Source organism: Myotis myotis, unplaced genomic scaffold, assembly GCF_014108235.1.
Source record: "Myotis myotis isolate mMyoMyo1 unplaced genomic scaffold, mMyoMyo1.p scaffold_m19_p_23, whole genome shotgun sequence".
Classification (NCBI taxonomy): Eukaryota; Metazoa; Chordata; class Mammalia; order Chiroptera; family Vespertilionidae; genus Myotis; species Myotis myotis.
The window spans coordinates 7,018,572-7,045,336 of NW_023416328.1; the positions used below are offsets into that span (position 1 = coordinate 7,018,572).

Genomic DNA, 26,765 nt, shown 5'->3' on the forward strand with positions numbered 1-26,765 from the left:
CGTCTGGGGAGCGCTGACGTCTGTCTGTCTGTCTCTCTGACCCGCCCAGCCTCTCCGTGTGAAGTGGGCCCACCTCAAGCTGCCCTGGGTGGACATCGACTGGCTCATCGACATCTCCTGCCAGATCACGGAGCTGGACCTATCGGCCAACTGCCTGGCCTCCCTCCCGTCCGTCGTCCCCTGGGGGCTCATCAACCTGCGGAAGCTGAACCTCTCGGACAACCACCTGGGCGAGCTGCCCGGCGTGCAGTCCTCCGACGAAATCATCTGCTCCAGGTGGGCCTCCCTCGTGGCCGGGGCGCGGGGGGGCGTGAGCCGGGGGAGGGTGGAGTCTGCACCCCAGTTGCTGGCACCAGCCTCTGCTGCCTCTGGTCCCTGGCTGTGTGTGTGTTTTTATGTTTTTTTTTTTAATATTTTTTATTGATTTCAGAGAGGAAGGGAGAGGGAGAGAGAGAGAGAAACATCAATGATGAGAGAGAATCATGGATCGGCTGCCTCCTGCACGCCCCCCACTGGGGATCAAGCCCGCAACCCCGGGCATGTGCCCTTGACTGGAATCGAACCCGGGACCCTTCAGTCTGCAGGCTGACGCTCTATCCACTGAGCCAAACTAGCTAGGGCTGTGTGTTTGTTTTTAAAATGTATTTTTATTGATGTCAGAGAGGAAGGGAGAGGGAGAGAGAGAGGGAAACATCAATGATGGGAGAATCATGGATCAGCTGCCTCCTGCACGCCCCCTACTGGGGATCAAGCCCGCAACCCGGGCACGTGCCCTGACCGGGAATCGAACTGTGACCTCCTGGTTCCTAGGTCGACGCTCTATCCACTGAGCCACACCAGCTGGCCTCTTGCTACATTTCGAACGCACACCCTCCTTTAGCCTCCTGCACACGGAGAGAAAGGGCGGCCTCCGTGTCTGCAGGACCGGTTTCCCTCTTCCTTCTGATGCCTTCACTTCCTTCTCCCTCCCTCAGGCTCCTGGAAGTCGACATTTCCAGCAACAAGCTGGCCCACCTCCCGCCGGGGTTCTTGCACCTCTCAAAGCTGCAAAAGCTGACAGCTTCGAAAAACTACTTAGAGAAATTGTTTGAGGAAGAGAGTGGTATGTCCCGCCCTCCGTCACCTGACCTGATGGGTCGTCTCCTTCCTGGTGCGGATCTTTTGACCAAGGCACCCTTTCCCTCCCCCGTCTAGCCACCAACTGGATTGGTCTGCGGAAGCTGCAGGAGCTGGATGTTTCTGATAATAAACTGACCGAGCTCCCGGCGACGTTTCTTCATTCTTTCAAGTCACTCCACTGCCTGAATGTCTCCAGAAACAAGCTGAAGGTGTTCCCAGATGCCTGGGCCTGCCCGTTGGTGAGTCTCAGACCGGAAATCCCAGAGGGCTCAGTGCGCTGCCTGCGGAGTGTCACCCACCAGGAATGTCACTCAGGCCCGGCTGGCGTGGCTCAGTGGGTTGAATGTCGATCTAGGAACCAGGAGGTCACCAGTTCAATTCCCGGTCAGGGCACAGGCCTGTGTTGCAGGCTCAACTTCCAGTGTGGGGCGTGCAGGAGGCAGCCGATCCATGATTCTCTCTCATCACGGATGTTTCTATCTCTCTCTCCCTCTCCCTTCCTCTCTGAAATCAATAAAAAATAGGTTTAAAACAAAAAAGAAAAGAAAGACATGTCACTCAGCATCCAGCAACTGAGTGTCTGAGGCAGGTAACTCACCGGAAAGCCAGACCATGTGGCTCTGGGCTTGAGATTTGCACCGTCAGACCCACAGACGTTTCCATGGTTACAGCGTGCAGATGGGGCAGAGGATGGCTTCTGCCCAAGGAAGGGGGGCTCGGTCCCTTTCAGACGGCTCTAAACTAAGAATGAAGCAGAGCCCTGGCCAGTGTGCCTAAGTGGTTAGAGTAGCAGCCCTCCCGCCAAAGGGTCACGGGTTCGATTCCCAGTCCAGGGCACGTACCTGGGTTGCAGGTTCGTCCCTGGCCCTGATTGGGGCGCGTACAGGAGGCAACCAATGGATGTGTCTCTCTCGTGTCGATGTGTCTCTCTCTGTCTCTCCTCCTCCCTCTTTTCCTTCCACTCTTTTTTTAAAAAAATACATTTTTATGGATTTCAGAGAGGAAGGGAGAGGGAGAGAGAGATCGAAACAGCAGTGATGAGAGAGGATCATGGATCAGCTGCCTCCTGCACGCCCCCCACTGGGGAGGGAGCCCACAACCCGACCTCCTGGTTCATCGGTCGGCGCTCAACCACTGAGCCACACCGGACAGGCCCTCCTGCTCTCCCTAAAAATCAATGGAAGACATCTCCTTGGGTCGAGGATTAACAAAACAAAACAAAAATAATAATAAAGAGGAAAGAATCCGCCTCCGTCGCACCGCCAACGAAATGGTGTTTCTGTTTCTTGGGAAGTTTGCTCGTTGGGGCGGACGGAACGGCAGAGGGAGTCTCTTCTCGCTGTGGGTTCAGAGCCAGGAAACTCGCCATCAGCAGCGCCGGCGTTTCCAGTTTAAACATCTGCGTGTGGGAATCCGGCTGCTCTCCAGAGCGCGGGCCTGAATGGTCCCATTATCTCCAAAGACAATGGGCCAGATGTTCTGGGCGGGAGGAGAAGGGCTAGGAGTCCCCCTCACCGCCCCCCCGCCCCCCTCCACCCCGTCTCCGTCCCTTCCTTGGAGCCAGGACGGGAAAACGAAGCAACCACAGTGTGTAGCCTCTTAGTGAACTGAGTCCTATTTGTCACGGAGCCATGGTGCAGCGGTCTTGTTGCTATTTTGTTGTTAATCCTCACCCGAGGCTATTTTTCCACTGATTTTTAGAGAGGGTGGAAGGGAGGGAGAGAGAGACACAGAGAGAGAAACATCCATGTGAGAGAGGCACATCGGTTGGTTGCCTCCTGCACGTGCCCCGACCAGGGCCGGGGAGCGAACCCGCAATGGAAGTACGTGCCCTTGACCGGGAATCGAACCCGGGACCCTTCTCTCAGCAGGCCAACGCTCTGTCCACTGAGCCAAACCGGCTAGGGCTAGAGGTCTGATTTTTTTTTAAATCAAATTTGGGAAGTCTTTCTCATCGGCAACGTCATGTTTACAAAGCAAATTCAGCCCGGGGCCGGTGTGGTGCAGTGGTTAGAGCGACGGCCCGTGTGCCCAAGGGTCGGATGTGCGTTTCCCGGTCAAGGCCACGTGCCCTGGGTTGCAGGTTCAATCCCCAGCCCCAGTCTGGGTGGGTGGGGGAGGCAACCAATGGATGTGTCTCTCTCACATCGATGTCTCTCTCTCTCTTTCACCCTTCCCACTTCCCATTCTCTCTAAAAATCCATGGGGGGAAAAATAGCTAATTCATGTCTTTCTCTTTCTCGGCAAACGGCTAGAAATGCTGCAAAGCATCCCAGAATGCCCTGGAGTGTCTGCCGGACAGAATGGCCGTGTTCTGGAAAAACCACCTAAGAGACGTGGATTTCTCGGAAAACGCACTCAGAGACGTCCCCCTGGGCCTCTTCCAGCTCGACGTGAGTCCCCGCGCCCCTCCCTGCCTCCCTCGCAGCGTCTGTGGGAAAACCACCCCGGTCGCTTCTCCCGTGGTTCCGAGGCACAAGGGGTGAAGGAAAGTTAAACACCTGTCCCCTGGCTGGTGTGGCTCAGTGGTGGAGCATCGACTTACGAACCAGGAGGTCACGGTTCGATTCCCGGTCAGGGCCCATGCCCGGGTTGGGGGCTCGATCCCTGGCCAGGCTAATTTCCTGCATCCTAAGACAACTCTCGAACCCACGCTATGGAATCTCGGTCAAGGTACATCGGTCATGACCTATGGCTGCCCTTGGCCGGGAAACTGACTTCTCTCATCGGCTCTCCCTTCCTTTAGCATTTTGAAAAAAGATATATATGTTTATTGATTTCAGAGAAGAAGGGAGAGAGAGAGAGAGCGAGAGAGAGAGAGAGAGAGAGAGAGAGAGAGAGAGAAACATCAATGAGGCGAGAGAATCATGGATCGTCAGCCTCCTGCACACCCCCTGATGGGGATCAAGGGTACAACCCGGGCATGTGCTCTGATGGGGGATCCAGCGTGACCTCCTGGTTCTTAGGTTGACGCTCAACCACTGAGCCAGGCCGGCCGGGCTCCCTTTGGCGGGTAACGGCGCCGTTAACTCCCTCCCTCTCTGCCCCAGGCCCTGGTGTCCTTGAAGTTGCAGGGCAACCAGCTGGTGGCCGTGCCCCCTGCGGAGAAGTGGACCTGCACGCAGCTGAAGACCCTGGATCTCTCCAGAAACCACTTTGGCAAGTAAGCGAGTCTCCGTCCCACAGGTTCTGAGTCCCGTGTGACCCCGCCCAGCAGCCCTTCAGGGTGGGTCTCTCTCTTCCTTGGTTCGTGGGCATCACGAAGCGACCCAGCTGGGGGCTTAAACAGCGGACATTTGCCCGGCTGGCAGGGCTCAGGGGTTGAGCGTCAACCTATGAACCAGGAGGTCACGGTTCGATTCCCGGTCAGGGCACAGGCCCGGGTTGCGGGCTAGGTCCCTAGTAGGGGCCGTGCAGGAGGCAGCCGATCCATGATTCTCTCTCATCATCGATATTTCTCTCTCTCTCCCCATCTTCCTTCCTCTCTCTGAAATCAATAAAAACATACTTTAACATAAACGAAGAAATAAAATGAATAAAGCAAAAAAACTTTTTTTAACGTTTTTGCCCATTGCTAAGCAATATGTATATAGGATGATTTTGAGAGAGAGAGGAGGAGGAGGAGAGAGAGAGGAACATTGATGTGAGAGAGACTGAATAAAAAGGTGAAAATCTCCCAGCTGGTGTAGCTCAGTGGTTGAGCGTTGACCTAGGAACCAGGAGGTCACCCGCCGGTTTGATTCCTGGTCGGGCATATGCCCGACACGTTTTAAAATAAATAAATACATAGTTTTGAAAATATACGGAAACTCAGCAGAATGTACACCCCAGTAGACGTGGTGAGATTCACTTTCCTCAAAGTGGCATCCGCTGGAGCGGACATTCCCGCCGGGCCCGCCCCGCTCACACCTGCCCGCAGTGGGAAGCCGGGAACCGGAAACCCGGAGTCAGGCCGGCCTTAGGTCGCCTTCTCCAGCCGTTTCTTTCCCCAAAGATTCAAACGTGCGCACGACCGGCGTCCTTCGCAGGCTGGGGGCACAGGAATCTCGGTGGAATTCTCCCCCTTCTCTCTGCAGGCTCGGGCATTATACAGTCCAGGCCCCAATAGTAAGGTCTTTGTCCTGCTTTCCTCAAATCTTGACTTTTTTTTTTTTTCCTTCTCCTCCCCACAGAAATGAAGATGGACTGAAAACAAAGCGCATTTCCTTCTTCACCACCAGGGGGCGCCAGCGGTCAGGGACTGAGACAGGTGTGTGTGTAGGTGCTGGTGATGAGGATGCTGGGGGTGATGAGGATGGTGGTACCCTGCTTTCTCCCGCAACCCGGGCATGTGCCCTGACCGGGAATCGAACCGTGACCTCCTGGTTCCGTGGGTCGACGCTCAGCCACTGGGCCACTGTGACATTCTTACAGCCACACTGTGGGATCCTGTGGAATCTACACGCAAGTACGGCCACCCTCGGTCCCCTAGGGCACCCCGCTGGGCTGGCATTCCGCGGGGAGTTAGGGTCTTTTCCCCCCGAACTCATCAGAGACAGAACTGTTTCGCTAGAATGTTAGAGCTGGTCGCACGACAAGGCCCGTTCAGCGGGGACTATTTCTAGGAAAACCAATTCGTGTTCATTCTCTTCTGTGAGGTGAGGTGGGGAGGCATAAGGTGGGGGGCGGAGTGTATGTAGGTACGCCAGCCTTGTTTTTTTAAAAAAAAAAAATATGTTTTTATTGATTACAAAGAGAGGAAGGGAGAGCGAGAGGGGGATGGAAACATCTGGAAAGTTGAGGCCCTCATCGGGGTGAACAGAAAGAGGCCCACCCTAGCCGGTGTGGCTCAGTGGATAGAACATTAGCCTGTGGACTGAGGGGTCCCGGGTTCGATTTTGGCCAAGGGCACGTACCTCGGCTGCAGGCTTAACCTGGTTGGGGCGTGTGCGGGAGCCAACCAGTTGATGTGTCTCTCTCACAGCGATGTGTCTCTCTCTCTCTCCCCCTCGCCCCCTCCCTTCCACTCTCTCTAAAAATCAATGGAAATATATCCTCAGGTGAGGGTTAACAAAGTTAAAAAAAAAAAGCAACTCATGGCACACCTCTTCCCTCAGTGCTGTTATGCTCTCGGGCTGTTGGGCCTCGGGGAAGGAATGAGCCATAAAAGATAACTTGTTTGCAGAAGGATAGTAAAATTCCAAGTGAATTCACGCGCGCTCAAGTAGTCCTATTTGTGCAGCGGCCTCGTCCAAAAATAATTTGGAACGGCCGATTTTCCGGTAACATGCAGGCGCGCGGAGTCATAAATAACTTAGGGATAAATCCTTGCCGTTCATAAACGCCCCGAGCCGTGCTCCCCCCCAAGCCGGGCCAGGCGATCCGGGGCAGGTGCCGCCTCCGTCTGGAGCAAAGGTCCTTCTCCACCCGTCTGTCCCTCAAAGAGGCTTCGTAAACACCAGGGCGAAACGGTAACGTTGGAAGGCGCCCCGGCCGACACTCAGATGCGTTTCCCGCGGAGAAAGCCAGCCTTTTCTCTTCGTGAGGGTCTTCCGGGTGAACGAGGGCAGGTTGAGGGTGATCATTCTTTTTCATTGAAAAAAAAAGAGACTTTTTAAAAATATATACGCACATATACAGTTTTATTGATTTCAGAGTGGAAAGGAGAGGGAGAGAGAGAGAGAAACATCCATGATGAGATGAGAGGGAATCATGGATCGGCTGCCTCCTGCACGCCCCCTACTGGGAATCGAGCCCGCAACCCCGGGCACGTGCCCTGACCGGGAATCGAACCGGTGACCTCCTGGTTCCTAGGTCGACCCTCAACCCCTGAGCCACAGCCTTTCGTCTTCGTGATGGTCTTCGGGGTGAGTGCGGGCAGGCTAACGTTGGTCATTCTTTTTCATTGAAGAAAAGAAAAAGGAAGGGTTTTGAGGGTTTTTTGTTAATCCTCACTTGAGGACATTTTCCCATTGATTTTTAGAGAGAGGAGAAGGCAGGGGAGACAGAGAGAGAGAAACATCGATGTGAGAGAGACACATCCACTGGTTGCCTCCCCCACACACCCCAGCCAGGGCCAGGGATTGAGCCTGCAACCGAAGTACGTGTCCTTGGCTGGAATCAAACCCAGGACCCTTTATCTGTGGGTCGACGCTGTGTCCAGTGAGCCAAACCAGCTCCAGGGCGATCATTCTTTCTAATTAAAAAAAAAAAAAAAAAAAAGGCTTGCCCTGGCTGGTTTGGCTCAGTGGACAGAGCGTCGGCCTGCAGACTGAAGGGTCCCAGGTTCGATTCCGGTCAAGGGCATGTACCTGGGTTGCAGGCACATCCCCAGTAGGGGGTGTGCAGGAGGCAGCTGATCGATGCTTCTCTCTCATCGATGTTTCTAACTCTCTACCCTCTCCCTTCCTCTCTGTAAAAAATCAATAAAAAAAAAAAAAGATTACCTTTAAAAAAAAAAAGGCATTTTGAACATTTTCGTATGCAACAGGGTAGTCCCGTACCAAGCCATCTCTACGTCAGTTGCGTGCTTATTCCCATAGGGGGCGCTGCACGGCGCCCCATTCAACACTGTCGCTAACCAGGCAGCCTTCCGGGCACCGGTTTGGGTATTCCGCTATCGTCTCCCCCGGAGCAGTCTCAGATGCCAGCTACCCTGTTCCCACTGACTCTGCAGCTCCGTGTGTGGGAAAAGCCAGAGTTGGGGGGTGGATGGAGGGGGCGGGTGCTGAGATGAGGGCAAGGGGGCAGCCTTTCAGCCCAACAAGAGCGTCTGGCTTCTCCCTCTCACTGGTCTGGCGGAGACCCAGGCAGCAGGGCTTTGGGCAGCGGCTTCAGCTTGAAAACTCTGAGCCGAAAGGGACCCTCTGGGGCCGGCCCCCCCCCTCCCCTCCCCTCCCCCCGCCCCCGCCCCAGGAGGGAGGGTAAGGCGTTTCAGAGATTCTGCCGAAACCCAGCCCGCTGACCCCCATTAGTGTGGGTTTCCAGGCCCGGAGCCAGGTTCTCTCCACTCACACACACTCGGGGCCCTGAAGACACAGGTCGGATGTGACCGTCATGCTGATCGCGTCATCACCCGGATGAATGAAATCGCTTAAATGCGAGAGAGTTGGCCTGTGGGGTGTTTGTTTGTTTGTTTGTTTGTGATAAATGTATTTTTATTGCTTTCAGAGAGGAAGGGAGAGGGGGAGAGAGAAACATCAATGACGAGAATCATGGATCGGCTGCCTCCTGCACGCCCCCTACTGGGGATGGAGCCTGCAACCCGGGCACGTGCCCTGACCGGAATCGAACCTGGGACCCTTTAGTCTGGGGCTGAGGCTCTATCCACTGAGCCACACCGGCCAGGGCCTTGTTCCCCCATCTTGGCCGCATCTCCAAGGCCACCTGGTGGACGACACGCTAGGATTAGCATCCCTAGGCCAGCGGCAGGAGTGTCGTACTCTGAGGTGGGGCCAGTTCACCCCCACGTGGCCCCCCGGGCCAGGATGGTCCCCGGGTCCGTCTCAGACGCGCCCCCCGCTCTCCCGTGTCTCCGCAGCGTGCCCGCTGGACTTCCCGGCCTTCCTCAGCGAGTCCCTGGAGGTCCTCTGCCTGAACGACAACCACCTGGACGCCGTGCCCCCCTCGGTGTGCCTGCTGAGGAGCCTGTCGGAACTCTACCTGGGAAAGTAAGTGTGCGGCCCTGGGAGGCAGAGTGTCTGTCCGTCCGTCCATCATCTACCTGCAGACACAGCCAGGAGTCTGGGAGGGGGCATTCAGGGATGGGGCTTAGTCAAGGACAAGCAGGAGGGGACGCAGGGGGGAGGGATGCAATGCGGCCGCCAGGGCTACTCTGCTCAGTTATAAAGAGAAGAACTACCTGGCCAGCGTGGCCCAGTGGTTGAGCCAGCAGGTCCCGGTTCGATTCCCAGTCAGGACACATGCCTGGGTTGTAAGCTTGATCCCCAGTAGAGGGCGTGCAGGAGGCAGCCGATCAGTGATTCTCTCTCATCATTGATGTTTCTATCTCTCCCTTCCTCTCTGAAATCACTAAAAATATTTAATACACACACACACACACTCTAGAGGCCCGGTGCACAAAATTCGTGCACAGGTAGGATCCCTAGGCATGGCCAGCTATCAGGGCTGATCTGTGGAGCAACCAACGGGGCAATCAGGGAGCCCCTGCTGGCACCCGGCTTGGCTGGCCTGGGGTCTGCGGGCTGGGGGCAGCTCCTGCGTTAAGCGTCTGCCCCCTGGTGGCCAGTGTGCCTCATAGCCACCAGTCGTTCTGCCAGTCCTTCTGCAGTTTGGTTGATTGCATATTAGGCTTTTATTATATAGAATGGTGTTGCTGTTTTTAAAGAGAAGAACTATTCATTCATGCTTTCCTTTACTGAACACCTCTTGGCAGGCACTGCCCCGGGGTTCAGACAGTGTGAAAATCTCCATGAAAAAACTAAATGATTCAAGTTGCTCTGCCTTTTTGAAAAGAGGTAGTGATTGAGTATCTTTTATTTTTAATATATTTGTATTGATGTCAGTGAGGAAGGGAGAGGGGGAGAAGAGAGAGAGAGAGAGACATCTATGATGAGAGAAACTCATGGATCGGCTGCCTCCTGCACACCCCACACTGGGGATTGAGTACATGACCTGGTGCATGTGCCCTGACCGGGAATCGAACCAGTGACCTCCTGGTTCCTAGGTCGACGCTCAACCACTGACCCACGCCCTCAGGCCGTGATTGATCATCTTTAAGGTAGTGACCAGACGAGAAAGTGGGGGGAGGAGGCCCAGTACTAAGCCACAGGGATGTGCAGAAGGCAGGGCTGCTCTTCCCACCCCCCCGCCTTTCCAGGGAGAACGGCTTTGGGATGAGGGTTTCAGTGGGATGCTCAAACTAGGGGCCCACGACATTGGGCTCGGGGTGCAGGCTCTCAGTGGCCCCTGCGGGCCTCTGAGGCTGACCAGCTGCTGCATGTGCGTGTGCGTGTGCGTGTGCGTGTCCTGTCCTCAGCAATCCAGGCCTGAGAGAGCTCCCTCCCGAGCTGGGGCAGCTGGGCAACCTCTGGCAGTTGGACATCGAAGATCTGAACATCAGCAACGTGCCCGCGGAGATCAGGAAAGAAGGTAAATAAACCGACGAAACAGAGTAGATCCAGAGACATAGATAGAACCCAGGGAACAGCCTGCGGAATCTCAGAGTCTCAGAGGGGAGGTGAGGGTGCGGGGAGGCGGGGGAGAGAGATTAACGGGGAACTTGCATGGCCCACAGACACGGGCAAGAGTGTGGCCAAGGCTTGGGGGGGGCGGGTGCAGGGAGGAGGGGGTGAATGGGGAGAAAAACATAAAAACAACAACAAAAGGGACATCTGTAACACTTTCAAAAAATTAATAGAAGTCGGGCCCAGACGGTGTGGCTCAGTGGTTGAGCATCGACCTATGAACCCGGAGGTCACGGTTCGATTCCCGGTCAAGGGCACACGCCCGGGTTGCGGGCTTGATCCCAGGAGGGGGCGTGCGGGAGGATTAGGGTTAGCGTTAGACGTTGGGTCCGACGGTCTAGCCAGGGGTGGGCAAACGTTTTGACTCGAGGGCCACAATGGGTTCTTAAACTGGACCGGAGGGCCGGAACAAAAGCACGGATGGAGTGTTTGTGTGAACTAATATAAATTCAAAGTAAACATCATGACATAAAAGGGTACGGTCTTTTTTTTTTTTTAGTTTTATTCATTTCAAACGGGCCGGATCCGGCCCGCGGGCCGTAGTTTGCCCACGGCTGGTCTAGCCACTGAGCCAAACCGGCTAGGGCAGTGGTCGGCAAACCGCGGCTCGCGAGCCACATGCGGCTCTTTGGCCCCTTGAGTGTGGCTCTTCCACAAGATACCACGTGCAGGCACGCACATACAGTGTGATTGAAACTTCCCGGCCCATGCGCAGAAGTCGGTTTTACGAGAGGAGAGAGACGAAACAAGTACACAAGATGCGTGTGGATGGGAGAGTTGGAAGGGGTCGACCTCAGCGAACGTACCTCCATCAGATGGAGGACGTTTTTAGCTAAGGCCGGCTTAGGAGTTACCCTAATGAAGTGAATAACAATGTACCTACCTATATAGTTTAAGTTTAAAAAATGTGGCTCTCAAAAGGAATTTCAGTCGTTGTACTGTTGATATTTGGCTCTGTTGACTAATGAGTTTGCCAACCACTGGGCTAGGGCTGCCATTGATTATTGGAGAGAGTAGAAGGGAAGGGGAGAGACAGAGAGAGAGAGATATGGACGTGAGAAAGAGACACACCGATGGGTTGCCTCCCTCCTGCACAGGCCCCCAACCGGGGGGGTGGGCTGGGGATCGATCCTGCAACCGGAGTCCGTGCCCTTGACTGGGAATCAAACCAGGGACCCTTCTGCTCAAAGGCCGGCGCCCTACCCACTGAGCCACCCTGCCCTGTGCCCTGTGCCCAGGCCCCAAGGCCATGCTGTCCTACCTGCGCGCCCAGCTGCGGAAGGCGGAGAAGTGCAGGCTGATGAAGATGATCGTGGTGGGGCCCCCGCGCCAGGGCAAGTCCACGCTGCTGGAGATCCTGCAGACGGGGCGCGCCCCCCAGCCGGGGCACGGCGAGGCCACCATCCGGACCACCAAGTGGGAGCTGCAGCGGCCGGCGGGCGCCAGAGCGAAGGTCAGGGACAGTCTGGGTGCAGAGGCCCCGAGGGAGGAAGGCAGCTTCCCCGGCCACCTCTCCCTCCTCCGCAGAGAGCCCGGGAGGCCCCCAGCCTGGGTCTGAGGCCCAGGACATGGGCAGGGCCCGCCCCCGGGTGCTGTTTCCACCCAGCTCTGGCCGAGGGCAGCAAATTTCTTTCTTTTTTAATATATTTTTACTGATGTCAGAGAGGAAGGGAGAGAGAGAGAGAGAGAAACATCCATGATGAGAGAGAACCATGGATCGGCTGCCTCCTGCACGCCCCGCACTGGGGATGGAACCCACAACCCGGGCATGTGCCCCGAACGGGAATCGAACCGTGACCTCCAGGTTCATAGGTCGATGCTCAACCACGGAGCCACACCGGTCGGACAAGGGCAGGGAATTTCTTAAATGTGACCTTGAAGTTTCTCTCTTAGAACTAAGTTGAGCCTCCGGGCCATTGACTCTTAGTCCTGGCTGTCAGTCAGATTTCTTTGATGAGCTTTTATGTATATTTTTAAAATATGTTGTTATTGATTTCAGAGAGAAAGGGAGGGAGAAGGAGAGAGAAACATCCATGATTCTCTCTCACCGTGGATGTGTCTATCTCTCTCTCCCTCTCCCGTCCTCTCTGAAATCAATAAAAATAATTTTGTTTAAAAAAAGGCAAACTATTGCCGAAACCGGTTTGGCTCAGTGGATAGAGCGTCGGCCTGCGGACTGAAGGGTCCCGGGTTCCATTCCCGGTCAGGGCGCATGCCTGGCTTGCAGGCTCGATCCCCAGTAGGGGGTGGTGCAGGAGGCAGTCAGTCCATGATTCTCTCTCATCATGGATGTGTCTCTCTCTCTTTTCCTCTCCCTTCCTCTCTGAAATCAATAAAAATATATGTTAAAAATAAAGAAAGAATAAAAAGGGCAAACTATTAAAAGAAAGAGAGAAAGGACAACCCCCCTCGTCTCTGGAACGCGGAGCCCGTCCCTCCGGCCAGCGGAGAACAGCTGGCCGCGTTCATCTTTCTCCAAAGGCAGGTCAGGGGGGGCCCGGGCAGCTTCGTGGGAAGGCGCTGGGCTCCAGAAAACCGCAGCCGGGGCCGCGCGGGCCAGACGCTGACCTCACAGGGCGATAGAGAAACCGCCGTGTACACAGCCCTTCCCAGCAGCCCAACAGGCAGCTTTTGTTTCCCTGCCTCCTGGGGGGGCGCCGCCCTCTGACCTACGTGACTGCGTCCGGAGGCCCCTCTCCTCTGCCTGGGCCTGGGCCTTGGCCTTGGCCTTGACCGCCCGGCTCCCAGCAGCAAGCTGTCTCCCAACCGTCTGCAGCCCAGAGGCAGGCCAGACAATGCCCCCCAATGTTCCGCAGACACAGGCGGACTCGGGGCTCAGGGCCCGGCCCCCTGCTCCGTCAGCAGGAGATAGAGGCCCCCCCCTAAATCCACCTGTACCCTCCCGCCCCCCGGGGTCCCTTTCCCTCTCACTTGGGTTACGGTCTCTGAGCACAAAGAGGGAGACGGGCAAAGGTTTCCATGGTCCGGCCTTTTGTTGTTTTTTTGCTAATCTGCACCTGAGAATTTTGTTTTTTATTGATTTCTTTCTTTTTTCTTTTGGTTAATCCTCACCTGAGGATATTTTTCCATTGATTTTTAGAGAGAGAGGAAGAGAGAGAGAGAAACATCGATGTGAGAGAGACTCATCAATTGTTTGCTTCCTGCACTTGCCCGGACCAGGGCCGGGGATCGAGCCTGCAACTGAGGTACATGCCCTTGACCGGAATCGAACCCAGGACCCTTCAGTCTGCAGGCCATTGCTCTATCCACTGAGCCAAACTGGCTAGGGCTCCATTAATTTTTTTTAATATATTTTTATTGATTTTTTACAGAGAGGAAGGGAGAAGGATAGAAAGCTAGAAACATCGATGAGAGAGACATCGATCAGCTGCCTCCTGCACACCCCCCACTGGGGATGTGCCCGCAACCAAGGTACATGCCCTTTCCCGGACTCGAACCCGGGACCCTTCAGTCCGCAGGCCGACGCTCTATCCACTGAGCCAAACTGGCTAGGGCTCCATTCATTTTTTTTAGAGAGAGAGTGGAAGGGAAGGAGGGAGGGAGAGAGACGCATCGATTGGCTGCCTCCGGCACACACCCGGACCAGGGCCGGGGATTGGACCTGCCACCCAGGCACATGTCCTTGACCAGGAATCAAACCCGAGACCCTTGGTGTGTGGGGCGATGCTGTAACCACTGACCCACGCCGGCCGGGCTGTCGTGCCTGGTTTAGGCCCTAAAACACAGCGTTCCGCGCGATGGGCTGTCTGGATCTGGCCGCCTGGAACCCGGGTGTGTCATATGCCCCTCCCTGCCCCCGCCTTGTTGCTCAAGTAGGTTGAGTCCATCGAGTTCAGCGTCTGGGACATCGGCGGGCCAGCCAGCATGGCCACCGTCAACCAGTGCTTCTTCACCGACAAGGCCCTGTACGTGGTGGTGTGGAACCTGGCGCTGGGCGAGGAGGCCGTGGCCAGCCTGCAGTTCTGGCTGCTCAACATCGAGGTGAGAGACCCGGCCCCACCGTCTTTGGGCCTCGGACACCCCAGGGCCCGGCCGCTTCGCTAGAGCGCCCCCCATTGACAGAGAAGAAGAAAAAGGAGAAGAAATGGTCAGGAAGACGCGCTTGGCATCTTTTTTGTTGTTGTTAATCCTCAGCTGAGGGTATTTTTTCCATTGATTTTTAGAGAGAGTGGAAGGGAAGGACGAAGGGGGAGACAGAGAGAGAGAAACATCGATGTGTGAGAGAGACATCGATCAGCTGCCTCCTGCACGCCCCCCCTATAGGGTGTGCAGCCGAGGTACATGCCCTTGACCAGAATCGAACCTGGGACCCTTCAGTCTGCAGGCCGACGCTCTCTCCACTGAGCCACACTCACTAGGGCCCTTGTCCCTTCATTTAAGAGCCCCTCACTATTGGGTAAAAGGCGACAGGGCTCCCCTCTCAGGTGGAAAGGTGACAGACCCGTATGCAGCTGCACTGTCTGACGCGACCAGAAACCCAGCCCCCGGGGGAGTCCCGGGGGGGCCCCAGGCACCCCTCCGTCAGTGCCTGACAGCCCCTGGGGGTTTACAGACAGGCGTGCAGTGGGGGCCCTGGGTGAGTGACAGGCTCAGGGCCACAGGCGTCCAGGTGGGCGCACCTGCTCACCTGGCAGGGGGCTCCCCTCCCCGGTGCAGGCGACGGGGGCAGGTGCTCAGCCCAGCCTGGGGCCGGGGGGTCCTCTGTCGCAGGCCAAGGCCCCGAACGCCGTGGTGCTGGTGGTGGGAACCCACCTGGACTTGATCGAAAGCAAGTTCCGCGTGGAGAGGATCGCGACGCTGCGGGCCTACGTGCTGGCGCTCTGCCGCTCCCCCTCGGGGTCCCGGGCCACGGGCTTCCCAGACATCACCTTCAAGCACTTACAGTGAGTGTCCCAGGCCGTCTCGCTCCCTCTGACCTCACCTGTGGCTGTGGCTGTGGCTGTGGCTGCTGGTCCCTGTCTTGTCCACCTTCCCTGCAGTACCTGGTATCTGCCTGCAGGGGGCGCCGAACCAAGGGCTGGGCTCCTCTGGGGCATCTTCTGGCTTAAAGGGCTGCAGACCAGCCCTAGGGAGGGCAAGGAGCCTCGAGAGGTGTGGCAGGGCAAGGCACCGTCTCTGTGCGTCCTTCCTGGGTCACCCCACCAGCCCTGTGGCCAGCGCTGAGCCTGCACGGCCCATCCCATGTGGTTGAGCATCGACCCATGAACCAGGAGGTCACGGTTCGATTCCCGGTCAGGGCACTTGCCCAGGTTGTGGGCTCGATCCCCAGTAGAGGGCGTGGAGGAGGCGGCTGCTCAGTGATTCTCTCTCATCATGGATGTTTCTCCCTCCCTCTCCCTTCCTCTCTGAAATCAGTAAAAATTATATTTCGCTCTCACAGCGAGATTTCCTGCAAGACCCTGGAGGGCCTGGAGGGGCTGCGGCAGCTGATTTTCCACGTCACGTGCAACATGAGGGACGTGGGCAGCACCATCGGCTGCCAGCGGCTGGTGGGGAGGCTGGTGGGTACCGCAGGCTCCCTGGGCCCAGTGCAGGCAGCCTCTTGGGGGGAAAGGGAGGGATGGGCGGTGAGGCCTCCCACCTGCTCGGGGGCGCAGGAGGGCAACGGCCTGCCCACCTGCCCACCTGCCCACCTGCCCCAGGTCCCCAGGAGCTACCTGAGCCTCCAGGAGGCCGTGCTGGCGGAGCACCAGCGCCGCAGGCTGAGCGATGACGTGCAGTACCTGACGGACAGGCAGCTGGAGCAGCTGGTGGAGCAGACGCCCGGCAACGACATCAGCGACTACGAGGACCTGCAGTCCGGTGGGTGGGCCGCGGGCAGGGGGAGGGGCAGAAGGGGATGGCCGCGGGCACGGGGACCCTGGAGAAGGGTCCCCGCTCTGCGCCCGTCTGCAGAGGACCGCAGGTGCACCGCGGGGATTGAGTTTGGGGTCACAAATTGACTTTTTAAAAATATGCCTCTATTTTTTTTTAATTGCTTTTCTTTTTCTTTTCTTTTTTAAGTATATTTTATTGATTTTTTACAGAAAGGAAGGGAAATGAATAGAGAATTAGAAACATCGGTGAGAGAGAAACATCGATCAGCTGCCTCCTGCACACTCCCTACTGGGGATGTGCCTGCAACCAAGGTCCATGCCCTTGACCGGATTCGAACCTGGGACCCTTGAGTCTGCAGGCCGAAGCTCTATCCACTGATCCAAACCGGTCAGGGAAAAAATATGTCTCTATTGATTTCATACAGAGGAAGGGAGAGAGAGAGAAACATCAACGATGAGAGAGAATCATGGATCGGCTGCCTCCTGCATGTCCCCTACTGGGGACCAAGCCCGCAGCCCAGGCATATGCCCTGACTGGGAATTGACCCATGACCTCCTGTTTCATAGGTGGATGCTCAACCACTGAGCCACACCGGTCAGGCCACCAATCAATTTTCATGAATACACAAATTTGCAAAGATGGAATCCGGCCCTGGCCGGTGTGCCTCAGTGGATAGAGCATAAGCCCGTGGACTGAAAGGTTCTGGATTCGATTCCCAGTCAGGGCACATGCCCGGGTTGCAGGCTCGATCCCCAGCATGGGGCGTGCAGGAGGCAGCCGATCCATGGTTCCCTTCATCATTGATGTTTCTATGTCTCCCTCTCCTTTCCTCTCTGAAATCAATAGAAATAAATTAAAATTTAAAAAAGACAGAATCTGGGAAGAACAGGAATCAATCGTTTCAGCATATAGGCAGCTGTCACGGGGCGGGCGGCCCACCACCTGGAAGGGCCCATGTGTTGGTCTGTCCTGGCCGCCCTGACAGTCGGTCACCCCCGAGTCCCCTCTGCGCTCTGTCTGATGCCTCCCCCTCTCCCCCTACTGTGCGCAGCCATCAGCTTCCTCATCGAAACCGGCGCGCTGCTGCACTTCCCGGACACCAGCCACGGCCTGCGGAACCTCTACTTCCTGGACCCCATCTGGCTGTCCGAGTGCCTGCAGCGCATCTTCAGCATCAAAGGCTCCCGCTCCGTGGCCAAGAACGGGGTGATCCGGGCGGAGGACCTGCGCCTGCTGCTGGTGGGGACCGGCTTCACGCAGCAGACGGAGGAGCAGTACTTCCAGTTCCTGGCCAAGTTTGAGATCGCCCTGCCCGTGGCCAACGACAGGTGCGTCCGCAGGCCGGGCTGTGCGGGCGGCTCCCGGGAGGGAGGAGTCCGGGGCCGAGGCCACTGGGGCCTCGAACCGGGTTTCCCCAGAGATGGGCCGTGGTGACCTCCGGCCCGTTCGGCTGGCTGTTTCTTTCTATGCACGGGGGTCTTTTTTTGTTGTTGTGAGTCCTCACCCGAGAATATTTTTTCATTAATTTTTAGAGAGAGTGGAAGGGAGGGGGAGAGACAGAGAGAAACATCCATGTGAGAGAGACACATCGATGGGTTGCCTCCTGCATGGGCCCCATCCAGGGCCCGGGCCGGGGAGGAGCCTGCAATCGGGGTACGTGCCCTTGACCGGAATTGAACCCAGGACCCTTTGGTCTGCAGCCAGGGCACATGCCTGGGTTATGAGCCTGATCCCCCATTAGGGGGCGTGCAGGAGGCAGCCGATCCATGATCCTCTCTCATCATTGATGTTTCTCTCTCTCTCCTTCTCCCTTCCTCGCTCTGAAATCAATAATTTAATCCTCACCCGAGGATATTTTTCCATTGATTTTTAGACAGAGTAGAAGAGAGAGGGAAATAAAAATATCCCCCAAATAAATAAAGGGAAAGACAGAGAGAAATATTGATGTGAGAGAAACACATCATGGGTTGCCTCCTGCTCCTGCCCTGCCCAACCAAGGCCCTGGCCAGGGAGGAGCCTGCAACCGACGTATGTGCCCTTGATTGGAATCAAACCTGGGACCCTTCAGTCTGCAGACCCACCCTCTGTCGACTGAGCAAAACTGGCTAGGGCTCAATAAAAACTTTTAAATATATGTAAAAATAATAGAAAGAAAGAAAGAAAAAGAAATACATATATATAAAAGTAAATGTTAAAAAAATAAAGCAATCAACAAATGTACGTGAATCTGAAGTTTGCATTTAAAAAAAGAAAGAAAGAAAGAGAGAGAGAGAGACACGCCGAAGGCTCGGCTGGAGCCTGCCCCTCACAGCCACTGGGGGGGGCGGGGGGGCCTCCCACGTCCAGCTGTTTGCATGCGACACACGGCCAAGAACAGCTGAGTGAGCGACACGGTGATGCACCGCTTTTCTGCAGAGCGAGAGCGCGGGCACCCGACGCCCCTCTTTTGCACAAACAGCCTCCTCTGGCTTTGAAGGCGGCCGCGCCGTCTCCATTCGCCAAGAGCAATAAACAGCGGGGAGAGCCAGCAGGCGCTCTGACCCCAGCATGGGCATTGTCCCCGGACCCGTGCGGCTGTGTTTGTTACTCCTCGGCCGCGTCCCAAGTTCACTGTGAGCAGTTCCCCCGTCCCGGCCCCGGGTGCGGGGCAGCCCCGTCACGGCGGCGATGGGCTCTGTCTGGCGCATTTAGGACCACGGATGGTTTCGAAGGGTCTTTTGCCAGCCTTGGTCTCGCCTCTGTCTTGGCGACCTCGCTAGATGCAGTCACGGTGCCCATCCTCATGTTCTCTTGGAGCATGTATCCTTTTAAAAACATATAGGTTTGTGTGGGGTTTTTCTATTGATTTTAGAGAGGAAGGGAGAGAGAAACATCAATGATGAGAGAGAATCGTGGATCGGCTGCCTCCTGCACGCCTCCTACTGGGGATCGTAGCACACAGCACGGGCACGTGCCCCGACTGGGAATCAAAACTGTGACCTCCTGGTTCCTGGGTCGATGCTCAACCACTGAGCCACACCAGCCACTGGGGGGACATTGGAGCACTTATTCCTCACATGGAAACTGCTCTCTTTCTAAAAATAAAATTCCAAGGCCTTAGAAAGAAGGCCCCTTTCTACCGGGGTTAGGGCCCTGCCACAGAACTGAGGGTTCACAGTGCCATTTATTTATTTATTTATTTGGGGGATTTTTATTTATTTATAGTAATGGGATGCTTTTCTCATTTTTAGAGAGGGTGGAAGGGAGGGCGAGAGACAGAGAGGGAGAGAAACATCGATGTGAGAGAGACACGTCGATGGGTTGCCTCCCGCACGTGCCCCGACCAGGGCCAGGGATCGAGCCTTGACCAGGAATCGAACCCGGGACCCTTGGACGGCTCACCGAGCCCTTCGGTGCGTTTCAGCTACCTCCTGCCGCACCTGCTCCCATCCAAGCCCGGCCTGGACACCCACAGCATGCGGTACCCCACGGCCAACACCATCCAGAGGGTGTTCAAGATGAGCTTCGTGCCCGTCGGCTTCTGGCAAAGGTTCATAGCGCGGATGCTGATCAGCTTGGCGGAGATGGACCTCCAGGTAGCGGCGGGTTTCTCCGTGGGGCGGGGGAGGGGAGGATGCAGGTAAGGCACCTGCCGCCGGGCCCTCACGGGAGAGAGATGCCCTTGGCTGGAAGGGTTTGACCAAAAACCGTTTTCCTGCCGGCCGGCGTGGCTCGGTGGTTGAGCGTCGACCTATGAACCAGGAGGTCACGGTTCAGTGTCAGCGCACAGGCCCGGGTTGCAGGCTCGGTCCCCAGTAGGGGACGTGCAGGAGGCAGCCGATCCGTGATTCACTCTCATCGTGGATGTTTCTATCTCCCTCTCCCTCTTCCTCCCTCTCTGAAATCAATAAAAAAATATTTTTTTAAAAAAAGAAAAAGAAACCATTCTTTCCCCAGCATCACAGTCCAGGAGAGAAAGCTTATGCCCTGACCTTCGCTCGAACCCACAACCCGGGCACGTGTTCGCAGGATGCCCTAGAGCAGTGATGGCGAACCTATGACACGCGTGTCAGGGGTGACACGCGAACTCATTTTTTTGGTTGATTTTTCTTTGTTAAATGGCATTTAAATATATAAAATAAATATCAAAAATATAAGTCTTTGTTTTACTACGGTTGCAAAGATCAAAAAATGTCCATAGGTGACACGGCACCAGAGTTAAGTTAGGGTTTTTCAAAATGCTGCCACGCTGAGCTCAGAAGGTTCGCCATCACTGGCCCAGAGGCCCCTGCCCATCACGCAGACGTCCCCTGGGCAGCTGGATGGGCGGGGTGGGAGGACGGGGTGCGGGAGACCGGGATCAGTTGTCATGATGGGGCCCAGCTGCCGGCTGCGGAGCTCTGCCCGGGGCCGGCGAGGGGCTCGGGGTCCTGACGCCGGGCCTGCCTCTGTCCCGGCAGCTGTTCGAGACGAAGAAGAACAGCAAGAGCCGCCACCGGAAGGTCACCATCTACAGCTTTGCCGGGAATCAGAGGAATCGCTGCAGCACCTTCCGGGTGAAGAGGAACCAGACCATCTACTGGCAGGAAGGCCTCCTGGTCACGTTTGATGGGGGCTACCTCAGGTGGGTGCCCGGATGGGGCCTCCCCCGAGGGGATGGGGGGGACCGGCCACCGGGTGTCCAGCTCTGCTCCCGAGAGCGGCTCATGACGGCAGCTTGTGAGAGATAGGGTGCCCCGGCGCCCACGGTTTGGGGATCATTGGGAGGATGGCGCCGAGCTTTTCCCACGTGCCTTGCTCTCTGCATCGCCTGCCTGTGGCCGCTCCTGTGGACTAGCCTTTTGTAATAACCGGTGCTCTCGTTCCTACACTTGTCAACTGTCCCTGCCATCCCTCAGCCGGGAAAAGGGGGCGTTCCGTGGAATTTATTAGATCGGGGGAAAAAGATGGCCCAGGAAGCCATTGTTTTAAAGGAAGCACTTACGCCCTGGCCGGTGTGGCTCAGTGGATAGAGCGTCGGCCCTCGGACTGAAGGGTCCCGGGTTCGGTTCCGCTCAAGGGCACGTGCCTCGGTTGCGGGGTCGATCCGATCGCCCTGGTCTGGGAGGCACCCAATCGGTGTGTCTCTCTCCCATTGATGTTCCTCTCTCTGTGTCTCTCTCCTTCCCGTCCACTCTCTCTATAAATCAATGGAAAAATACCCTCAGGCGAGAATTAACCAAAAAATAAATTAAATAAAGGAAGAACTTACTGCTATGCTGGAGGAAGTTCCTCGCAAAGAAAAGTGGGAGGAAGAGGGAGAGAGAGAGAGAAACATCCATGATGAGAGGGAGTCATGGATCGGCTGCCTCCTGCACGCCCCACACTGGGGATGGAGCCTGCAATCCGGGCATGTGCCCCGACCGGGAATTGAACCGTGACCTCCTGGTTCATAGATCAACACTCAACCACGGAACCACGCCAGCAGTATATTTACAATGAGTTTTTTGAAATATTCTACAGTGAGAAAAGCAGGGAGTAGGGGAAGGTGACTTCCTTCAAGGGCCTGATCTGGCCCATTCTCAGTGCCTGCTGCCTTCATGGCGATGTTTCTAGTTCAGGGTCACGGTGGCCACTTGGCCGATGAGAATGCCGTGGTCCCGAGAAGAAAGAACGTTCCCAGGTCGCACCTGAGGGCCAGGTCCCTTGCTGCAAAGCCCTCAGGCTGTTCAGGTCACCATGTCGGGGGCCGTATGGGGACAAGGCAGGGCCATGCACACGAATACACAAATGCAGGATCCCCCCTCCCCAACCCCAGATAGTCCTGCCCGGGCACAAGGAGCCTGGGGGCCCCTGGGAGTCGGTCCTCACCCCAGGGGCAAAGAGAGGTCCCAGGGCCCTGCACGGTCCGATTACAGTGGACTCCTCCTTGTCTCTGGCGGCAGCGTGGAGTCCTCGGACGTGAACTGGAAAAAGAAGAAGAGCGGGGGAATAAAGATCATCTGCCAGTCGGAAGTGAGGGACTTCTCCGCCATGGCCTTCATCACCGACCACGTCAACTCCTTGATCGATCAGTGGTTTCCCGGTAAGAGAACGTTTGCTTGTTTTAATATTTTTTTTTAATGATTTCAGAGAGGAAGGGAGAGGGGGGCGAGAGAAGCATCCATGATGAGAGAGAATCATGGATCGGCTGCCTCCTGCACGCCCCCAACTGGGGATCGAGCCCGCAACCGTCCTGACCTGACCGGGAATCGAACTGTGATCTCCTGGTTCATAGGTCGACGCTCAACCCCTGAGCCGCGCCAACGGAACTGAGAGGAAGTTCTCGGAACCCGTCTTTATTCGTGTTAGTGTAGCGCCTCTTGAACAAGGTGGGTTTGAACCGTGGGGGTTCACTCATATGCCAGTATTTTTTGTTGTTCACCCTCATTCAGGCATATTTTTCCATTTATTTTTAGAGAGAGTGGAAGGGGAGAGACAGAGAGAGAGAAACATCGATGTGAGAGAGACGCACCGATTGGTTGCCTCCCACACAAAGACCCGACCAGGGCTGGGGATTGAGCCTGCAGCTGAGGTACGTGCCCTTGACCGGAATCGAGCCTGCAGTCCACGGGCCGACGCTCTATCCACTGAGCCACACCAACGAGGGCTGGGGATTCCGCCGATGGAGCCACACCCACCAAAGACCCCCTCCCCCTTCCCTGCCTGCCTTCCACCCCCCAATCCCACAGGAGCTCAACCACCCACACGGCCCTTTTCAAAGCCTTTGACTGTCCGCCCAAAGAAAATACTCTTTGAAGTGACGGTTCGGCCCTCTGTTTGTTTTGTTCCGGGAACAGACACGGAACCACGGGGTATTCTCCAGGGAGGAGGCCATGGGGCAACACTGGGCTGCCTCCTCCCAGGAGCCCTCCCCTTCCCTCTGAAGACTGGCGGCTGAGCAAGCAGAGGATAGGTCTGTGTGAGCCCGGCCAGTGTGGCTCAGTGGTTGAGCATTGACCTATGAACCAGGAGGTCTCAGTTCGATTCCCAGTCAGGGCACATGCCCAGGTTGCAGGCTCGATCCCCAGTAGGGGGCATGCAGGAAGCAGCCGATCCACGATTCTCTCTCCTCATTGATGTTTCTCTCTCTCTCTCCCTCTCCCTTCCTCTCTGAAATCCATAAAAATATTTTTTAAGAAGGAACCTAAGTGCAATAGTCATGTTTCAGGCACAATCTGGGCGCTGACGAGAGCACACAGACCCCCCCTTCCGGGAAGGCCACCCACCAGGCTGGGTTTGCAGGTGCTGCCCCAGCAGCTGCCATCCTCTGAGCTGTCCCCCACTCTGTCCCCACTTAGCCCTGACGGCCACGGAAAGCGACGGGACCCCCCTCATGGAGCAGTACGTGCCCTGCCCGGTCTGCGAGACCTCCTGGGCCCGGCACACCGACCCCGGCGAGAAGGCGGAGGGCGTGCAGTACTTCGACATGGAGGACTGCGTGCTGACGGCCATCGAGCGGGACTTCATCGCCTGCCCCAGGCACCCCGACCTCCCCGTGCCCCTCCAGGAGCTGGTGCCCGAGCTGTTCATGACCGACTTCCCGGCCAGGTACGCCGCCCTGGCTGCTGGCGGCTGCTGCAGCCACCGCCTCCCGCCCCGTCCCAGGGGACTTTTAGTTATTTATTTATTTTTTGGTTAATCCTTATGCAGGGATATTTTTTCTGCCTCCTGCACGCCCCCTACTGGGGATGGAGCCTGCAACCCGGGCCTGTGCCCTGACCGGGAGTCGAACCCTGACCTCCTGGTTCCTAGGTCGACGCTCAACCACTGGGCCACACCGGCTGGGCTGCAGCGTGGTTCCTAAATGGGGTCCTTGTCCAGGGGTTGCGGAGCCCGCCGGTCTGAGCAGGATCCAGGGTCCAGCACACGTTCTCTGGGAACTGCAGCTGTGGCCCCACCCCGCCCGAAAGACGCCTCCCTCCTCCCCTGGGCGCTCGGGCGGGTGGGCGCCTGTTCTGACCGGAGCCCCCATGTCCCCCGCAGGCTCTTCCTGGAGAACAGCGAGCTGGAACACAGCGAGGACGAGAGCAGCGTCCTGGGCCAGGGCGGCAGCGGCACCATCATCTACCGCGCCTGCTACCAAGGCCGGCCGGTGGCGGTGAAGCGCTTCCAGATCAAGAAGTTCAAGAACTTCGCTAACGTCCCGGCCGGTGAGCAGGGCCCTGCCTCCTTGCTTTTCTTCTTCCTCTTTTTTTTTTTTAATACATATACACTTTTTAAAATGGATTTCAGAGAGAGAGAAACATCAACCAGGAGAGAGAATCCTGGATCGGCTGCCTCCTGCACGCCCCCTCCTGTGGGTGGAGCCCGCAACCCGGGCCTGTGCCCGGACCGGGAATGGAACCACGCAGGCCGGGCTGTCATTTCTGTTCAGACGTGTGCCCCTCCGCTTAACACCCAGCGCGGGCACTGGGAGCCTCTCACCACCGGGCGGCTGAGGGTCACCTGGGCCACTGCCCCTGGCTTGCCATGGTCACCTTGCTGATCCTAATAGTCACTGGCCCTCTTGGTAGAAAAATTAGGGCCGTCGAACAATACAAAGAACGCGGGTCCGAGAGGAAGAGACGAAATTGTAACTTTGTGATGAGCATGCGACTTTCTGCCCAGAAAAACGAAGGGACCGTTGACCGAGCTCTCAGAGTCAGGGAGAGTTTCTTAAAATGGGGATGAGAGAGAGAGAGAGAGAGAGAGAGAGAGAGAGAGAGATCAAAGATTCTAAAAAGCATATAGCCCAGCTGGTGTGATTCACTGGTTGAGCACTGACCTTTGAACCAAGACAGCACGGTTCGATTCCCGGTCAGGGCACACGCCCAGGTAGCGGGCTCCATCCCCAGTGTGGGGCGTGCAGGAGGCAGCCGATCCGTGATTCTCTCTCATCCTTGATGTTTCTGTCTCTCCCTCTCCCTCTCTGAAATCAATTTTTTTTAAAAAAAATTGTTTTTTTGAATAAAATGCGTGTGAACTGACGCCGCGCCGCCCCCTGCAGACACGATGCTGAGGCACCTGCGGGCCACGGACGCCATGAAGAACTTCTCGGAGTTCCGGCAGGAGGCCAGCATGCTGCACGCCCTGCAGCACCCCTGCATCGTGTCCCTGATCGGCATCAGCATCCACCCGCTCTGCTTCGCCCTGGAGCTCGCCCCGCTGGGCAGCCTCAACACCGTGCTGTCCGAGAACGCCAAAGGTGCCCGCCGCTCCGGAACCTTCCATGGGGGGAGGGCGGGGGAAGGGTTGCTGGCCCGGCTGGTGTGGCTCAGCTGGTGTGTCTCCTGGTCAATCTATGAACCAGGAGGTCATGGTTCAATTCCCAGTCAAGGGCACATGTCCAGGTTTCAGGCTCGATCCCCAGTGCAGGAGGCAGCCAGTCCATGATTCTCTCTCCTCATTGATGTTTCTCCCCCCCCCCTCCCTCTCTCCTCTCTCCCTCTCTCTCTCTCTCTCCCTTCCTCTCTGAAAGCAATTAAAAATACATTTTTAAAATGAATAAATGAAAAAGAAAGGAGGACAGTCGTGCTGATGATCGTCTGATGTGTCTTTCTTTGCAAAGATTCTTCGTTCATGCCCCTGGGCCACATGCTCACCCAGAAGACGGCCTACCAGATCGCCGCGGGCCTGGCCTACCTGCACAAGAAGAACATCATCTTCTGTGACCTGAAGTCGGACAACATCCTGGTCTGGTCCCTGGACGTCAAGGAGCACGTGAACATCAAGCTGTCGGACTACGGCATCTCCAGGCAGTCCTTCCACGAGGGCGCCCTGGGCGTGGAGGGCACGCCCGGCTACCAGGCCCCGGAGATCAGGCCCCGCATTGTGTACGATGAGAAGGTACCCAGCTCAGGACCCCGGGCCCATGTCAGGCAAGCCATGGATGGATGGATGGATGGATGGACAGATGAGTGATAGATAGATGGACAGATGGATGATGGATGGAGGCGTGGGTGGGTGGATGATGGATGGGTGGGCAGGTGGATGGATGGATGGGTGGGCGGGTGGATGGATAGATGTGTGGGCGGGTGGTTGGATAGATGTAGAGATGGATGATGGATGGTTGGATGGATGATGGATGGAGGGGTGGATGGATGGATAATGGATGATGGATGGGTGGGCGGGTGGATGGATAGATATAGAGATGGATGATGGGTGGGTGGATGAATGGATGGACAGATGGATGATGGGTGGATGGATGGGTGGGTGGATGGATATATAGAGATGGATGATGATGGGTGGACGGATGATGGATGGGTGGGCAGGTGGATGGGTAGATGAAGAGATGGATGATGGGTGGATGGATGGATGGATGGATGGATGAGTAGGCTGCAGGATGGATAGAAAAATGGATGAGGAATGGGCGATGTAGGTGGGTGGAAGGAAGGAAGTACAGATGGACGGACTGGAAGGTGGATGGATAAAGGGACAGAAGGATGGATGGTCGGGTGGTTCGTCATACGTTTGGACAGGTGCAGAGAGGTGGATGATGGGTGGATGGATGGGTGAGTGCCTCCCTTTGCACAGGGCCCCTGATCTCCTTGCCTAAAGGTACCTCCCTTCTCCGTCCACCTGAGGGCCAGCTCGTGAGAGCGGCTGGGCCCAGGGGGGGACCTGACCCTCCTGCCGCCCCGCCAG

The 26,765-nt window shown here is 56.5% G+C and overlaps 1 protein-coding gene across 4 annotated transcripts in view; it reads left to right on the plus strand.

Moving 5' to 3' along the window:
* LRRK1 (leucine rich repeat kinase 1) overlaps nt 1-26,765 on the plus strand; it is a 53,239-nt gene that overhangs the window by 17,403 nt on the left and 9,071 nt on the right. For all 4 annotated transcript variants that reach the window (XM_036355780.1, XM_036355782.1, XM_036355781.1 and 1 more), the window contains exons 7-27: nt 50-276; nt 975-1,102; nt 1,195-1,358; nt 3,375-3,512; nt 4,170-4,282; nt 5,292-5,368; nt 8,639-8,768; nt 10,097-10,209; nt 11,543-11,757; nt 14,142-14,306; nt 15,036-15,208; nt 15,706-15,826; nt 15,968-16,127; nt 17,194-17,470; nt 19,546-19,717; nt 20,582-20,745; nt 22,046-22,185; nt 23,441-23,690; nt 24,126-24,292; nt 25,129-25,326; nt 25,690-25,967. In XM_036355780.1, the coding sequence (XP_036211673.1) occupies nt 50-276; nt 975-1,102; nt 1,195-1,358; nt 3,375-3,512; nt 4,170-4,282; nt 5,292-5,368; nt 8,639-8,768; nt 10,097-10,209; nt 11,543-11,757; nt 14,142-14,306; nt 15,036-15,208; nt 15,706-15,826; nt 15,968-16,127; nt 17,194-17,470; nt 19,546-19,717; nt 20,582-20,745; nt 22,046-22,185; nt 23,441-23,690; nt 24,126-24,292; nt 25,129-25,326; nt 25,690-25,967 (3,570 nt within the window). The remainder of the gene's footprint in view (nt 1-49; nt 277-974; nt 1,103-1,194; nt 1,359-3,374; nt 3,513-4,169; nt 4,283-5,291; nt 5,369-8,638; nt 8,769-10,096; nt 10,210-11,542; nt 11,758-14,141; nt 14,307-15,035; nt 15,209-15,705; nt 15,827-15,967; nt 16,128-17,193; nt 17,471-19,545; nt 19,718-20,581; nt 20,746-22,045; nt 22,186-23,440; nt 23,691-24,125; nt 24,293-25,128; nt 25,327-25,689; nt 25,968-26,765) is intronic.